The sequence below is a fragment of the Melanotaenia boesemani genome, chromosome 12 (assembly GCF_017639745.1).
Source record: "Melanotaenia boesemani isolate fMelBoe1 chromosome 12, fMelBoe1.pri, whole genome shotgun sequence".
Taxonomy (NCBI): domain Eukaryota; kingdom Metazoa; phylum Chordata; class Actinopteri; order Atheriniformes; family Melanotaeniidae; genus Melanotaenia; species Melanotaenia boesemani.
Window position 1 is genome coordinate 5,859,833 of NC_055693.1, and position 18,116 is coordinate 5,877,948.

Below are 18,116 nucleotides of genomic sequence, written 5' to 3' on the forward strand. Positions count from 1 at the left end.
CAGACATGTCCAGAAGCCAGACTGTGATGGTATGGGGTCATATCAGGGTCCTTACCAAGGCTGATCTCTACCCTTAAAACAAACATCTTCGTCTGGGATGTCCTTGAATTTTTCGTTAAATCAAAATCACAACCTACACACACTACAAACGCATGACTGAGGAAGTAGAGGGTTTGGGTCCCTACTGAGTTTTCCTAGAGAGAATCTCTAGACAATTACACGTTCCAGAGTAACAGGAAAAATGGGAAAAGATAATTCCTGAAAAGCTTCATTATTTTAGTATCTTCAAAGCCAGAATAGCTTCTGTGTACAAGCAAAGAACGGTAACATTAAAAGTGTGAAACATTACAAAATGTTAAATTAATATAAATGAACAACAGCAGTTACAGAAACTAAATAGAAATTATTTGGGTTTATGATAATTCTGCAGTTCTGGACCAGCATTAAAAACACTTTGGCTGAGATCTGTTAGCCATGTTTTAGTTATTTCTTTTACCTTTAATGCCATTAACTGTTCCCTACCATCAGGAACTGAACTGTTAGATTTTCAAAACTCTTCATTGCACCATTTTTGAATGAGCTAAAATCATTCATCTGTATATATAAAAGAAAAACCTGAACATGATCTTTCACAAAAAAAAAGTTTTCCAAGAATAGTTATTTTAAAACATTAGAAACTTTTTTATTTCAAAACACAACAACAATGCTTCTACCCAACAAATTTAGATGGAAATAAATAACCACAACACACAAGCAAAATAATAACAATCCTCGGCCATCAGCTGATGGTATTTTATTTGCAGATCGCAGTCAACAAGCTGAATATCAGCCAACTCCGATGCTGGGTCCATATTCCGGTTCATCCCTGAAATTTATACTGTCTGCACGGAAATAGTCTAAATAAAAATGTTCATTTTCCATCCCAGCTTTTCAGATTTGGCTGATTTTTACAATTATTATTAAAATATCTTTTTAGTCTGACATGTACATGTTAAATCTACTGCATGAACTTTGGGCAAAGGTTTCTGAAGCTAAATTCATGGCCATGGAGACTGTGATGGAAAGTTAAATCATCTTTATGCTGATTTCCAACTTCTCCCAGTTCAGTTCTGCACTTCATATCAGTTATTAAACCATAAATCATTGTAAAAGATTAAACTGTTCCTTCCTGGAGCTGCTGCATCTAGATGTACTTGTTATAAATGAACAAGTTATGACACCATGAACCCCTACCACTGAATCATGTTCATGTTTGGTCAAGCCGAGGCTGGAAAGACTGTGATCATAAATCAAACCCCCATTTGGGCTGGTTACCGCATGTGTCTTGTACTCAGGGGCGTTGTGCAATTGTGGAGCCTTTATTGGCTGAATTTGAAGATTTTCTGAGGTGAAATTTTCAAAAGGTAGCGAAGGGTTTATCATTGCTGATTTAAGTTAAACTTGAGCTGCTACACAAAGAAAGAATCTCAACCCAAATATGTGATATGGTCTAATTTAAAAAACTGAAAGTGAAAGAGGACCAGGTTTTATGAGTACCAACCTATTATAGAGGCATGAGCATTTATACAAGAACCACAAAAAAAGGGAATAAATTTTTAAAAAGTGTTTTGCACAGATGGACAAACTTTAGATTGAAGCTTGGGGTAAGAATGTCTTTTAATATCAAGAATATAAACCATGACATTTTAGCTCAGTGATGGTTTAAGTATAAAAGTAAACATGTTAAGTGTTCCTCTGTTTATAAAAGTAACAGACGTAGATTCAGTGTTAAATAAAACATGGTGGTGCTGAGCTGCAGCTGCTCAGAGCTCACATATCATGGATGAAGGTGGGCTTTTTTCCGTGACTGGATCCGTGCACATTTTGGACACTTTTTCTCAGCAAAACAGTTTTTATGGAAGCATGCCCTGCACACTGGGGAGAGGGAAAATAGGTCATGTATGTCATAACTGTAAAAACAATGCTGTTAAATATGCTTCAATATTTATTCCCCCTTAACGTTTTGGAGAACAAAGAGGAAAGCCATTTGATTGTTGATTAAAGTCCCCTTCAGCTTCTATGGAAGCATGAGACAGAGTCAGTTCTATGTCTGCACTTTTGTACTTAAAGAAAAAAGTTTATGAAAATTCCTGCATAAAAAAAACTTGCTAACTTTCTTTGGGATCAGCAATTCTTTCTAGATCAATATTTGCCCTTCCGCCACCCGGCCATCCTGCCTGAGTTCAGCTCACTTGTCAGCACATTTTCATTTAAATAATCAGCATTTTCTCACCTACACAGCGCTTACAAATGTCCTTCTGAAAAGGAAAGATGATGTCTCTTTCATGACAAAACTCGCAGATGAAACCTCGGGCCATACAGAGCTGTGTGGGAAAAGTCAGAAATAACGTTAGAGGCTGGTTTCCTCAGTCAGTCCAAATAATCAAATGAGTACGCTTATCTGTGCAAGTTTCTGGACAACCTTAGACTCTATTTTAAAAAGTGACATAATGCACATTAATGTACAAAATGTAAATGTTCACATAGTTAGTATAACAGCTCAGCTGCATCTGTTGCTCTTTGACCCTTTTGACTGGGGGAGTTTTACTTTCATCAGTCTGAATTCAATTAGGCTTTTTTATCTATGACTTCGGAGCACAGTAAGACCTTTATTTTTAAAGAAATGTTTCAAGTGTCACTCATGGCATACAATATACTCACACTTAGTCAGATTTACTTTGTTTTTTGTTTTTGTAATAAGATATAGCGATTAAAAGTAGCTCTATCAAATGACTGAGCAGGTCATTAAAGGGTTAAAACAGTTGTGAGGGGAATGCAACTTTGGCTTGGATTTGCATGACTCTGCTTTTTCATTTTAGTTCTTTACTTTGTGTGGAAAAAATCTGATATTGTACAATATCAGCTGACTGACCTCGCACTTTTCAATATGATGGATGGCAGATTGCAGCACTGTTCGGAACTGCACCACCAGCTGACCCTTCTTTATCCTCAGCAGGTCATCCATGGAGAAGACGAGTGGCTGCTCCATCAGGTGAACAGGAAGCTGCTCGAGCTCAGCCAACACTCTGCAACATGGACACAACAAGAAACAATCACATGAAGACAGCTCTCTCCTGTTAATCTGTCTGCAGGAAGGAGTTCAGTGAAGAAACAGCAGGTTTAATTTGAATAAGCTTCAGAAAGATGGGTTTAGCGAGGCAGTAAAAGTCCTGCAAATCTACTGACTGATGCCCACACAATTTTTACTTTTTTCCCTTGTCCTACACTAAACACAAAATAACTACAGAATAACAAAAAAAAAAGTGTGAGCCCATTTGATGTAAGAGATGTCTGGTAAAAATATGCCCCCTGCTGGTGAAACCTTTAAAACCAAAGATGCAAAACAGTGGACCAGCTTTATATACATATATATATATATATATATATATATATATATAAACTAAGTACTTTAAATGCCATGCTGGAAGGAATAAGACTATATAGATCTGTTTACCTCAAGAGGAACACATACTGACTGTTTCTGACGCTACATCACACATCACATTTCCTGAGAACTGAAGACATGTTTACTTCTGTTTTCACCCTTTGTTTAATTTTTTTCAGTACAAATGAGAAGTAAAAACACTTGATGTTGAGGCAGGAACATGCATTCATGCAAGTCTGTTTTTTCCTCACTATCAGTCAAATGTAGTAATTCATCTAAATTCACTCAAATTAGCCTGTAAAGTATCTAATCTGATTTAGTTTTTGTACAGTATGTAGGAAAAAGCAAAGTATTCTACCTGTCTGATAATCTGCAGGCTTTCAGCAGCTTCTTGATTCCCATCAGATGCTCCTGCATCTCCTGATGGACACATGAAAAAGAGAATATCATGGTCTGAACATTTTGGTTTTTCACTCTTGTCATGTTTAGTTCTATCTTTCGTGTTTTATTTTGTCATCATTCTCTTGTGGTGATTGTAAATGTTTGAACCCATCTTTATGTGTATATGTGGAGGAGTTTGTTGATGAAGTCTTGAACTTACGCTGAACTTGTCCAGCTCTTTGACTCTGCTGCGCAGCTTCTTGCCCACAGAGGTCAGGTTGAACAGAGGCTGATGCCACACCGAGTCCAGCAGCTGTTTGGAGAAATCACTCACAGAGTACCTGCAATGTCAACACGACAGCGACGCATTTAATCCTCAGCTCATCTGTCTTTCTTCCTCTTACTGTCTGACAGCAGCTGTTCAGCTGATGCTGAATCTGTCATTTATTTGGGCTCACAAAAAACTCAGAAGGGCTTTCTGTAGTCCTCGATGAGTAATTCAAACCAACACAAGAAACCAGCAGATGGCAGTGTTTGTTTAAGACAGGGACCAGTTCTGAGACATTTAAACCACCCAAATGAAAACTAAATAATTACATTTGACAAGTTGGATTCAGATTTATGGATTTAAAGAAAAAAACTCTGGAATTACTTCATACAAAGCATTGATACAGAAAACTGTTTATAGGAATTTACAAAACAAGAACTTTTTTTCAGCTAAACTGCTGCTGCAAAAGATAGTCTCTAATTTATTTTATTTTTTTTTATGAGCCTAAAGACTCACAAGATGAGTCAACAAATATCCATTTCCCATGTGTGGATGGATGAAGAAGAAAAAAGTAAAGTTAATTTCACTTAAAATGAACGGAGTAGAAAGTGTTGATTGGAAAATCTTCGCCTCTTCTGTGTCTCGTGTTGATCTCATTGCTGCCTGAAGCCAAGTAGCAGGAGTGAAATAGCCACGAGTAGATAAACTAACCCATTATGGGGCGAATAAAAACAAAACCTAGCTGTTTCTGTTTTGTTAAAACATAGAACTGCTTTTCTTACCTGCTGAAGTCCCAACAGGTCAGAACTCGACCAGGAATGACAGCCTCCGAGCCGCTGTGGCAGCAGTCGCAGAAATACCTGCCAGAGGAATTTAGATCATACGATAAGCAAGAAAGACCAGCTGGATTTATTAAATAAATATTCTATCATTGTCAGGTGGAGGTAATACAACCATAAACTGTTTACCTGCCAAGGTATTCACAGTACCGGAGTTTCTTGATGTATCCTGATGGTAGAAACAGATGCAGAACTCAGACATGTTTTTAATCAGTTTGTAGCTCTGATGAATTTTCTTTTAAAAAAGTGAACTCACATCTAAACTGTAGGTCTTTTACTATACACTCACTGGTTACTTTTTTAATACCTGCTTGTTAACACTAATATCTAAACAGCCAATCACATGGCAGCAACTCAACACATTTAGTCATGTAGACATGATGAAGACGACTTGATGAAGATCAATCTGAGCTGAGGAAGAAAGGAGATTTAAGAGACTTTGAACGTGACATGGTTGTTGGTTTCAGTATTTACTGGGATTTTCACACACAACCATCTCTAGGGTTTACAGAGAATGGACTGAAGAAGAAAAAATATTCAGTGAGCAGCAGTCGTCTGGACCAGAATGTCTTGTTGATGTCTGGTTGGTGGTTTAATGATGTGGGAATTATTATCTTGGCACACTATGAGACCCTTAGTGCTAATAAGTGAGCCTGGTTTTACCACCACAGCCTAACCAAGTACTGTTGCTGACCATGTCCATCCCTTTATGACCACAGTGTAGCATCTTCTGATGCTACTTCCAGCAGGATAAAGCACCATGTCACAAAGCTCAGATCATCTCCACCTGCTTTCTAGAACATGATAATGAGTTCCCTGGACTCCAACGGCCTCCACAGCCACCAGATCTCAGTCCAGTAGAGCAGCTTTGGGATGTGGTGAAACGAGAGATGGGTGATACCAACGTTTTTTCTGTTGATACGATACAACTTAGTTTATGGTACTTTTTTATTGATAGACAAATATCAATACTTTTTGGCCCCTGAAGAAAATTAATTTTTGTACACTGTGCAGTAGTATCTTTATTGTGAGGGCAGTATGAAATATAAATAAACTCAATAAATAAACTCAAGAACATCAGTACTCAAAATGTTTTTAAAACAATAATAAATTATACTGTTGAGAAAAATTAAACAAAAATAAGATAAAATTAATAATTTTTTGTACTAACAGCAGCAGCATCTTTAGGACATCTGACAGGCTGCCATAATCATGTGACACAGAAGGAATACACGGTGGCTTTGCTACACAAAATTTTATTACCTAAAACTCACAGACGTGAAAACAAATGGCATGTTTTCTATCAGCAGAGTGGACTTTTTTATATAACCAAAAAAGTATCCAATCTGATATCTTGACTGGGTGATATCAAAGTATAAACTCTAGAGCAGTGGTTTTTCAAAGTGGGGGCCACTGATCCCTGGGGGCCCACCTGGGGGTGTTAGGGGGCCTGAGAAAATTAGAGGGAAGCTAAAAAAAAAAAAAAGGTTTGGCTTGATGACATCATAATCTGTGTAGGCTTGGTGGTTATCAGGCTGCTTTGCTGCTCAAGCTAGTACGTAGCTAGCTAACGTAAAATGGAGAGGTTTTTTTTTTTATAACAAATAGACCACAGGAGCAGACCAACAGCCCTGCTGTGGAGGACACTGCTGCTGCAAAAAAAAAAACTTAAGAACTCAAGGCCGACTAAAATCCTAAAATATGATGAAGGTTTGGCTTTACAGCCACAGAGAAAAATGGCTATGATTGCCCGAGATGCATCCTCTGTCTGGAATTCACTAGTGTTATCTCTGTCTGTCACTCCCAGACACCCCCACTTGCCACACACACACACACACACACACACACACACACACACACACTTGAACGCATACACATGAGAGAAGTTTGATGTCTTTGTTCTGTTCTTATCTGTCAACAGTTTGTTGACGTCTGTTATTTAGTGGGAATATACAGGTGAATGATTTTCTTATGCTAAACAAATGTAATATTACTAATTAGTGAATAAAAGTAAGAAAATGCACTCTAAAAGTTTATGTTTCTTAACACATTTCATAGCATTGTCTGTAGGTTTGGGGTCCCTAATGCTGTTTGGGGGGCCTTGACATGGAAAAGTCGGCTCTAGAGTATCGATCCGCCTGTCCACAGGTGGAAGGTGAGATTTTTATCATGAGCTGATAAATCTGCAGCAACTGTGTGATGCTGTCATGTCAAAAAGGAGAAAATCTCTGAGAATGTTTCCAACACCTTGTTGAATCTATGAAACCAAGAATGAAGGCAGTTCTGGAGGTAAAGTTACGGGTGAGTGTATAAATACCGACTTCAGCAAAGGTATTCTCAAACAGACAGCAATGCTACTAATCAGTTTTTCCTTTACTACTTTTGTTTAGCTTCTAATAAACATCACTTGTTGGTACCGAACTTCTATTATCTGTCTAGCTCACATTAACCATCTTGTTTCAAACCTCCTGAAGCTTCTTTTTTGTCATATTTTGAACGTGAGCTGCTGATGTTGCATCATCAGGTCTGAAACTGGCAATTTGACCCATTTTGTTGAAACATGCAAACCTTTGTCTCTCACTGTCCCTCAAATCATAAATCCCTCACTAGTCAGACATGCAGATTCAGTGTCATGCAGTACTTACTGGGCTCTACTTCTGTCCCACAGCCGGCACACAGAAAGTGTTGCAAAGCCACCACCTCACTGCGTCTGGAAATTAAAAGGAGTCAGCTGTAAATGAGCTCATTGATATGAGCAGCAGTTAAACACCATCTTGCTGGGTTGCAGTGTTCAGATTCTCTCAGTTAAAATGAAGACCTGTGTGTTGGGTGAGCGGTGAAGATGATCTGGAAACGTGGCGGTGCCCAATTCAAAGATCCTCTCATCCTGGTCCTGAGTCGGATCTCCTCCGTCAGGCTGCTGCTGCTCACCACCACACCTCCGGTACCTGGCAGCTAGCAAGGACAGAGGTTTTATTATCACCAGTGTTACAGGGTGCTTCACTGAAATGTGACATGTTTACGATTGATGACCAAAACAGGCCTGAAGGCAGGAAAGAAACTTTGGACTGGACATACAAAGAACCAATCAAATGTTAAAAAAGAATAAATATATAAAATACAAATGGAAACTTTGCTGTAGGTGAAGTGGGTACTTTCTCACCTCTTGAAGTGAGCTGCGGAGGCTTAGCCGACCCCGCCGAAGCTCTTGTGGAGGAAGCCAACTCTTTTTGAACTCTGACACCAGCTGCTGGGCAAACCACTCTGCACTGCATGGATCAGACACCGCAGACAGGTTAGAGATAAAACACTGACTCTGGATGCATGTTTTCTGAGAGTAATAATTATTCTTACTTTTTCAGGGAATCTGTTGTTGTCAGTGTTGTGTCAAGTGCACAATCTGAAATTTATGTACACATTTTGCACACATAATTAGATGAAACTTTTCTTTCAGTCATAAATGATAAAGTTTTCATGTCTTTACAATGGCTACATAGTGGTGTGATGATAAGCTAGTATATGATACAGTATATAATCCATAGACGGTGGATGATGAACAGGTTCATTGAAATGCACTTGTCTCCCCCTGCTGGCTGTTAGCAAGAATGCAATTTTAAGAGCATCTTTTTTTAAATCTTCTGTAAGACAAACCCAAGATTTCTACTCTTGCAACAGTAGGAAAACCCAACATGAAGGAGGAAAATCATTTTACCTTCAAAGCCGCTGTCAGTGGATAGAAAAGAAAGACTCTTCATTTGATGTTCCGCCTCTTCAGTCCCTGATTCCTCATCTTCTCTACCCTGAGTGTGTTGATTTCCATGTGATAAGTTTGTGTCCGTGTGTGTCATTCTGGTGTGTTCATGTGAAAGTCTGTGCTTGTTATTCATTGCTTTAGGATCAGCTGTGCTGCTGTCCTGTTCTGGTCTGTGTGGTTTACATGGCGGACTGCCCTGCGGAGAGCTTGTGCTTCTCTGTGTGCGCATCATGCAGTCTGTGTGTTTCCATCTCTCCATCGTGGAGGTCTGTTGGTCAAAGCTCAGAGTCCACTTCACACCTTCCAGCACCTCCAGCACCATGTCCACCACAACAAAATGAGCATTCTCCTGCAGATGCAAAAAGAAAGATGAAACAGGCCACTCATCATTACTCAGAGAGTTTCAGCATCTACTGTTTCCAGTCCTCTGGAAGCTGCTTGTAGACATCATAAAGTCATGCTTTAAGCCTTAAACTGTTTGATTAATATATTAATCCAAAATAACATATATCACACTGAACTACAAAAAAGCATATAGTTTTAAAAACGTAAAAGTTGCTGGTCATGTTTGTGATTTTTGTACTTTCTTGGTACCACAGCTTGTCTTATGTGGACAGAAAATATTCAAGAAACACGTTTTTTATTAACACTGTTTAGTAATTTAAACAAACGGGCTGATATTTAAATTTATTTTCTTTTCATTTTCAAATTAGAGCATTTGATTTAAGAAATTCTGCTACAGAAACAGAATTTTCATTATGCTAACATCTTTTAGCTAAAATATTGATAGAAATATAGATGAGGGAACATTAGACTGTCATCAACATAAATGAGTCTTTTGAATTTAATTTACCTAGTGGTATCATTTTTTTATGAGTTGTTAACATGGTATTAAATGGCTTTTTGTTTACACCTCATAAAAGAATGTAAGAGTGGTAGCACTGGTTGAATATGTTATTATGACAGTATCTCAGGCAAATAAAAAACCCTGTTGTACGGTCTGATACTTGTCTTCTGCCCCCTGATGGATGCACTACAATAATTTTGACTTGTCACATGGTAATAAATATACAAGAATGATTTTTTTTTTTTTTTTTTTTTTTTTTTTTTATGGTCAAACAAAATCTTTGGATTAAAACAATTAGAATTTTTCCCTGTTTTATCTTATAGGCTTTAAAGAGTTGAGACATTCATGTTATTCTGCTTGATTCCTGGTTATCCTGAACTCTAACAAAGATCTAAGAAAGACCTCACTGTCTCCATTAAACCATTATTTGTAGATAACAATTTGATGTAAATTATTCCATTATTTTCAAGAAATCAATCTGATAATGAGTTAACTCATTTTCTGAAAAAAAAAAAAACAATATGTTTGTCAGTCATGGCTGCTCTCAGCTTCTGTGTGAAACAAATATTCTTCTTCTAATTTCAGATTTGATAAGGAAAAAAAAAAATGTGTCACGAAGAAAAAAATTCCACAAACTTATAATTTAATGAATGCTGCACTGAAAAAAACTGAAAATGGAAGCAGTACCAGACCTTTTCCAGCTCACAGCTGGTTTTGAAGATGTCTGCAGGGAAATCTGGGAAACTTGTGCAACTTCTCTCTTTCCATGAGGCTAATGTAGAGAGACCGGACACAACACACACAAACACACATAATCATGGTGAAGCATTACGTGAAGCGTTAATAGAGTTCTGTTGTTGATGTAACCATGAAATCAAATACTAGTTTCTATAATAAGCCAGGATTACTAGAGCTATGCTGATTTCTGAGTGTGAATATTTATCAGTGAACATTGTTCTGTCTCACAGACCGATAACATGATAATAACAACATATTGTTTGCTTTTTAGGATGCACCGCCGTGCTGGTGTAAAGTCTCCCACCGGTAGCTAAACCTTTATGAGTCACCTTGGACCACAGTTCATGGCTTCTGCTGAGATCATTAAGTCTTGACATCAACCTTCAATAATTTAGCCTAACCAAGAAAATCTGTCTCTCTTTACTAAAAAAAAACAAAAAAAAAAAACAGATAATGAAGGAAAATCTGTTCATGGGCTAACTCGTAAAACATAAAAGAAATTCAATTTAGTTTTGACTATTTCCTGAAAAATAACTGTCTGTTTGATGTAAAGATGGGCTGAGGTCCAGCAATCTGCAAACAACTTTGTCTGCAAATTGTGGAGCAATTAAAAAAAAAAAAATCCTAAATGTAAAATTGTGAACAATAAATATACCATCATTAACAGCACAAAATAGCAATAATATTAAAAAGATTAGGAGAAGAGACATTTTGTTGAGCAAGGAACACAGACAAAAATAAATACTGGATATCCATAATCTCTTAACACTCAGGCTGGTAGACTTTAAAACCTGACTTGGAAACCACTGCATGAGCTCAGGGACAGCTTGAGAAATGGTTTTTAACACAGTTCACTTTGTCATCCACAACTGCAGGTTGAACCTCATGCAAAGCAGATGTCATATCATAATTGAGAAACAGACTGAGGAGAAGTGGAAAACTGTTCTGTGATCAGATTAAAATATGCAGATTTTAGAGCAACACATCCAGACAACGTATTTTTCCAGGAAGGTTTTGCATATTTCATTAAGATCATGTAAAACTACATACTGACTGCATTACAACAGCATGACTTCATAGTCTGGTTTACTTGCAGTCCAGAACATTCACCAATAAAAAAATAAAAAAATAAAAATCTGCTGCGTCATGAAACACAAAATACTAGAATGCACATGCTAGAATCAGACTAAAAAGAAACAACACTCTTCTCCCAAATGTCCAGCAGTTGGTCTCCTCAGTATGGTGGCCCGAAAGGACAAATCAATAATACATCAAGTGAAACACTTTTAAATTTCCTTGATACAAATTTACATCATAGAAATCATGTTTACGTTTACAAAACAAAAGCACCATGCCGAAACACTTTTACCAATGACTAAACAACTTTACATTCCAGAAAAAACTAATGCACAAAACATGAAACTTTTACAATCTTTGATGCAAACTTACATGAGCAACTGAAAAACATTTTACAAAGTTATGAATACACAGCTGAAACACTTTTACCAACAACAAAGCAACTTTATATTGACGTGAAACACTTTTACGAGTTCAGGAAACACAATTACAAAGATATGACCCGGTGTTGTACACAGAAATGTACACTATTGCCCCCCTGTGGACATAGATTCAGATGGGTCACAGACTTTGGTGAAACACCGGTAAGGTTTGTTTGTTGATGGTAAAATGTTTCAGCAATGTATTCAGAACTTTGTGAAAATGTTTTGCAGACAGTTGCACATGTAAGTTTGCATCAAAGATTGTAAAAGTGTTTCATGTTTTGTACAGTTTTTTTTTTCTTCTGAAATGTACTTTTTTTTGTTTCTATCAGGTAAATGTATATATAAGGACTGTTGTTGAAAGAATAGGGGATGCTACGCAGTGGGTAAAATAGACCTATCAACATTTTAAAACATGCTGATGCTACCAAATTCAAGATCAGCTCAAAAAGATTCATAAAAAAATAAAATGCTTCACTTTCAACATTTAATATGTTTTCTATGGATCACTGCTGCCTCTTCATTCTGTTTTACTGACATTTTAAACAGCTTCCCAAGCTCTTGTGAAATGAACTGAGCAAAGCTTTATTACCTGGCGTTGGAGGGGTGTTGGAGCTATTCAGGCTCTGCCCTCTGTACTCCTTGGCCTGTCCCTGCTGACATCTATTGGGAAGGTTGTGAGGACTTTGGAGGCTGTTCAGACTTGATGACAGAGAAACGCAGCTCTGCTTCTCATCCACCTGGACTGGAAATGAGGTCAGACAGGAGGTTGGTTTGGATTCCTGGTCGCTCAAACTGGTGGCTGTTAGACATCCATGCTGATCATGAGGCGGTGAACCAGAGGAAAGGGATGGAGAGTCTGAGCTGGGAGAAGAAAAATGGAGGGTATTTGAATAAATAAATAATAATTAAATGCATAAGGCAGAATAATGAATTATTATTGATAACAGTAATAATATTAGGAAACATTTTGCAGAGTAACACTGCTGTAAAAATCTGTCTTGGGTTGGTGTGAACAACACCCAGTGTGCCGATGTGATAATTATAAACATGTAAATATTTTTCTGTTAATGTACGTAACAGCTGTGAGAGCTTTAAAACAAATATGTTAACATATTAACTGAAGGTAATTAAAGCTCTTGCCATTTTTGTTTTTTGAATGTTTTAAGGGTGTATTAGAAAAAAAATTTAAATCTATTTCCTTTAAGCCATGACTGTTTCCATAGAGATTAATATACAGTATATAGAAAAGAACATGTGATAGGAGCAAATTCAATACATAACTAAATAAATAAAACTTGCATCAGAAAACAGTTCTTACATTAGATAAAGCTGCTTACTGGAGAAGTAATATACTTATCATGGTTGTACAAGAGCAAGATTTCTCTGTTAGGTGGCATTAAAGATGGTTTGGCTGGTGGATTTTCAACAGAACTTGAAAGTCACTGTTTCTCCTTTTTTTAAAAATATTTTGAGGAATAATACATTCATTGTAGAAAATAAACATTTCATTCAGCCTGTGTATTTATCATCTCAGTTCCTTTTTCCTCATAGGATGCAAGGTAACCACAAAACCTTCATGACTTTATACTTCATGTCACTGAAGTCTGATTCTTTGGAAAGTGCGGCATTCACAGGAAGAAAACTACATGCAAACATGAACATTATTGTGGTGGTTTTTGTGATATTTCTTTCTCATCTTGTGTTAATGTTTTCAAGTTTTAAAAAAAAGTTGGCATTTTCACCCAGTTTTTTGCAAACAAGGAAACAACGTTCTGCACGAAACACGACTATAATCATTAATGGCACTTTAGGAGCTCCATATTTTCTGCTGTTTAATCACATTCCAGCATCAGCCTTAAGGTGGATTTATGGTTGCACGGTGTTTGCGTCTGTGTAACCGCCGTAGGCTCGGCGTAGCTCTGCAGAGGCTTGACGTGCACCCCTGCTTCACAGATGGTTACACAGAGGTACTCCCTTGTGATTGGTCAGTTTGGGATCACATGTTGCCGGATAGCGGGATCTTCTTGTGAATTTGTGTGACAACCACCATTTTTAAAAACAATAACCAGTGGATCCAGTTGATGAGAGACTGATCGAATTATTTCTTTGTTTTCTCCCACAAGCTAATAAAGACACTGAACCAAACTGGACGCCATTGTTGTTTTAAAACAGAAAATACCTATTGAACTGAAGTGAACCATCAAAAGAGGTCTGACCTGATAAGTTTACTGGTCGATACCACCCCTGATGCCACCTTCAGATTAGGAGGAGGAACTGCAACACAACACCAAAGCTATGCGTACCCCCTACGCTCAAATGCGAAAGCTAACTCACCAGCGTCAGCTACGCCGTAAACGACCACACTCAGATGTCGCCGGATTTATGCTGGACATAAATCCGGCGACATCTGAGTGTTACACAAAGACATCACAGGTGGAAAACTAGATTGTCAAATTCTCTGATAACACTGCTCTTCTGACCCTCCTTCATGGCCAAGATCCAGGCCAGGTTCATGGTCAGGCCACCTTACTTTATTAAATGGTGCGATAATCATTTCTAAAGACTAAACAACTAAAGAACTGATCCCTGACTTTAAGCAAAGTCAAAGTCAGGATGCACCAAGCAGCATCCACAATAACGAGGTTCAGATTGTTGACTCTTGGCACTAAATTTGACTCACAGCTGAAATTCAAAGAAAACACAAAGCTGATTGTCAAATAATTCATTTAATGCTGAAAATAAGTTCTGTTAATGTCCGTGATACTATTTTGAGTAACTTTTATCACATTTTTATTGAAGGCCTTTTGCTGCTGGTTCAGTAAGTTGAGGGAAAAGAACAGCTTAAAAACACTCAGAGGTTGTTGATTTTTAGCAGAGAATTTGGGGACAATCTGGAAAAAGCAGGTGGCTAACCAGATCACATTTTGTGGACAGAGTTTTTATTCTTGCCCACCAGTCGATGCTATAATTTGACTAAAAGCAACTCATTGTTCAGTCATTTATGCCATCTTCTATTAAGCTTTTAACCCCTGTGGTTTGCTTCGATTTACTACCCTTTTGGGTCACTAAAGGACAAAAAGTCCAAAAACTGCTATGAAAACATTACATTACATCATCTGTCAAATCAGAGTGGGGTGGACCTGAAGGTCAGAGAGGCCGTGCAACAGGTTAAACGATGTGTATTAAATACAAACCCCTAACTTACTAATTCAAGATGGTTCCTACACTCCAGCCCATAAACAAACTTAAAGTAAAGAAACCGTTATAATAAAACAAAATCTAAATATATCAATATACTTAGGAGCATAATCCATGTTTCTACAAACATCACTAAAAGTAATCTGAGCCTTTTTATTAGAAACAAATTTATTCAAAATATCTTTTTATATAGTATCCTGGGTTAAATTAAATTCAAAACACTTTATTCATTCCACGAGGGCCAATTAGGAGGCACAGAGGGAGCTCTACATTGGGCATAAAACACAAACATAGAAAACACGAGTTTAACACCCAGTAAAGCTAAAGTAAATAAACAAAGAGCTAAAACTGCTAAGTGCAGTTCAGTCAATATGGGAAGTTCCTCACAGAAAGTGAGATATGCTGGTGTGAATTTAAACAGAGGGAAGTACCTTGATGGATTAGGAGGATCGGTTCCTCCTCTAAGCCAGGAGATGGGTCGGTGGTGTCTGGAGATGATCGGACTGCTCCTGAGTAACGGGTATTTTCCATCCTCAGGATGAAGAGCAGACACTTCCTCTCCGCTAGGTGTGTTGTTCTCGGGCTGTTTCGGGTTCTCTTTGTGGGTTTTCAGGATGATAACATCATCCTCACCTGCCTCGCTGTGACTTTTAGTGAATTTTTCAGCATTGTGGAAAGCAGAGCTGGTCTTTGGGTTTGACAGGCAGTGATGTGAACGTCTGAGAGCTTTCCGAAATTTCCTTTTTGAGAAAGATGCCAGTGGACATGGATGCTTGAATGTTGTCTTCTCGTCTCTTTCACCATTTTCTCCTGCTGACAGAAGAAGTGGGATCAAACCCGATCCAGTCGGCTGCAGATTTTTATTAGAAAAATCTTGTGAGTCTGCAAATAGAAAGCAAGAAGGGGTTGACGGAAGAAAAAAAGTCAAGTAATAAAGTATGCATCTTAAATACACACATAGATGAGACTGATCTTCCTGGACACAGACAACTAAGAGCTCAAGCTGGAAAAAGAAAGAAATGGCTCCGGAGAACATAGTTCCAGAAATTTCTAAGTAAAAACCAACCAGTAACTGAATGTATTTAGGGGTAAAACCTGCTCAGAGCTGGAAATCAGCTGTCATGTGTTTCCCGTGCAGCTGCAGCTGCAATAATCTGATAATCTGCTTCAAACCTGTGTGAAGAAGTTTGCATATCTCACCTGCTTCAGTTGGAGCTGCAGTTGTAGGAGCTGTTGTCTCTTCAGTGTCCACACACCAGCTGACATACCTGCATCTGTACGGTGAAGAAGACATGTCGCTGCAGCTTCCCATCTGTAGTCAACAAAGACAAAGTTTCCTGGTGACAGTTTTCTTACACCAACACCCACCAGCTGTTGTAATAACTAGTGACACCTACATACAACTTTTCAGCTAAGTTTCCAAACTCGTGTGTTTAGTTTTTTTCTGTTTGAATGACGTTTTGTGCATTACCTCTCTTAGAGAGTGATCTGGATTGTAAGACTTTAAATGTCAAAGTCTGAAGTCTGAAGGTCAGAGCATTTATTAACTCTGACAGATGTTTTTATCTTTATGATTCATGTTGTGTGAGAGTATTTCATACACCAACTCAAATATGTCACTGGACCTCCCAATGTGGAGCAACACATTATCACGCAGCCATTTGCTAATAAACATGACATCAAAAATAAAATCTCTACAATTTGTCAGTAATTCATATCGGAAAGTACATAAAGCAGCGATTTGCTTCTCCCATCACAGCTTCTAAATACTGTTTTTTTACTTAATTCATTTAATTGAGTTTTAATTTAATTTAATTTAATTTAATTTAATTTAATTTAATTTAATTTAATTTAATTTAATTTAATAGCCATGATATTCCAGTTTAGTCATTCTTTTGTACCAGTTGACATCTACAAATATGTTTTATAAAACCGGATGAAGTCTTAACTCATTTGTGGATGTTCCAATGTTGAGGGGACATATTGTCAACTTCTGTTTTTAGTTTCCTACCTGGAAACATTTGAGAAAGTCCTCCCTGCTGGGTCTAATGTTGGTTTTAATTTTTTACTGGGTTGTTTTATACTGTTTGATTTCCTTTTGATTGCTTGAAAAAGTTGCAGGTGGACTTGAAACGTGTGAATGACACGATATCACATGAGCCTGTTGCATTATGACATAAATGAATACAAATTAAATATTTAAACGTAGTTGTTCAGTATTTACTTCTGTCTGTTTCTGCTTTAAAATCTACTTTATCAACCTAATTTCCATCTAACATTGTATTAAATTATTTTATTAATCATTGTCTATTCAGCCATTTACATCCATTATATGAGAAATGACAAAAACAAAGCCTCTAGACATGAAAGCAACAAAATATCCCAAATAAAACAAAAGTAGTTCCTAAAGATCCAGCAGCAGCATGTTTATAAGTAGATTTTATATAAATTCAAACCTCACTTTAAGAAGCCGGTACGCTTTAAGCTTTAAATAGCTTCCTGTGTGACAGCAGAAGTTGGCTGCGATTGTGAATGATAACATCTTGAAGAGTTCCTATTTCCCCCCCCAAACATAAGCAAAAAGCTAAAGTCAGTCAGGAGCAGTAAGTGAGGCGGACTGACCACAGGACATGAAGCTCCTCACGGCTCACCGTGATGTGGACTCTGAAGCTGGAGCAGCAGGAAGCCTGTCAGGAGTCCAGATGGGCTGAGACGAGTCTTCATCCACCAGAAAGTGTGGCAGCTGCAGAAAGGAAGAGAGGCGGTTGATATCAGCACTTCCTGTATTTAACAAGGGTTTGAGCTTTTTGTGGCTGAACAGTCAGCAACTTTTTTTTTTTTTTTTGTTTTTTTTTCTGACAGCGCAGAGGCCAGAAATCTCATAGGTTGCCACAGAACACTTTCTTCCTGTAACTTTCCTCATGTGCAATCACAAACATCTCAAAAAGTGTTATTTAATCATAAAAAGCTATATTTAAATATACACTGAAAAAAAATGGGTCAAGTGAGGTAACTTCCTGTCATTAACAAACATGCAAATTAAGGCTGAAATTAAACTAAGAGCTTAAAAAAAGAAACAATAAATCTTCAAAACTGACTAAAATGAGGCTGTTTCATTGTAAAATGGATCCAGTGTTAAAGCTGTGATCAATACATTGATCAGTG

At 37.6% G+C, this 18,116-nt stretch overlaps 1 protein-coding gene across 4 annotated transcripts; it reads right to left on the reverse strand.

The window, feature by feature from the left end:
* Positions 1 to 1,638: 1,638 nt before the first annotated feature.
* rubcnl (rubicon like autophagy enhancer) lies at positions 1,639 to 17,790 on the reverse strand. Of its 4 annotated transcripts, none has more exons than XM_042000906.1 (17): positions 17,603 to 17,790; positions 16,152 to 16,263; positions 15,383 to 15,833; positions 12,343 to 12,614; positions 10,206 to 10,285; positions 8,625 to 9,015; positions 8,267 to 8,312; positions 8,076 to 8,181; positions 7,731 to 7,867; positions 7,558 to 7,622; positions 5,042 to 5,081; positions 4,856 to 4,933; positions 4,026 to 4,146; positions 3,783 to 3,844; positions 2,912 to 3,065; positions 2,273 to 2,363; positions 1,639 to 1,914 (listed from the first exon to the last, which is right to left on the reverse strand). In XM_042000906.1, exons 2-17 carry the CDS (start codon positions 16,261 to 16,263, stop codon positions 1,817 to 1,819), a joined length of 2,304 nt encoding a protein of 767 aa, XP_041856840.1. In that variant the 5' UTR covers positions 17,603 to 17,790; the 3' UTR covers positions 1,639 to 1,816. The 4 variants fall into 4 exon arrangements, with proteins under 4 accessions (XP_041856840.1, XP_041856842.1, XP_041856841.1 ...); XM_042000908.1 differs by having other exon boundaries at positions 15,383 to 15,761; positions 17,574 to 17,790; XM_042000907.1 differs by having other exon boundaries at positions 15,383 to 15,764; positions 17,574 to 17,790.
* Positions 17,791 to 18,116: the final 326 nt, after the last annotated feature.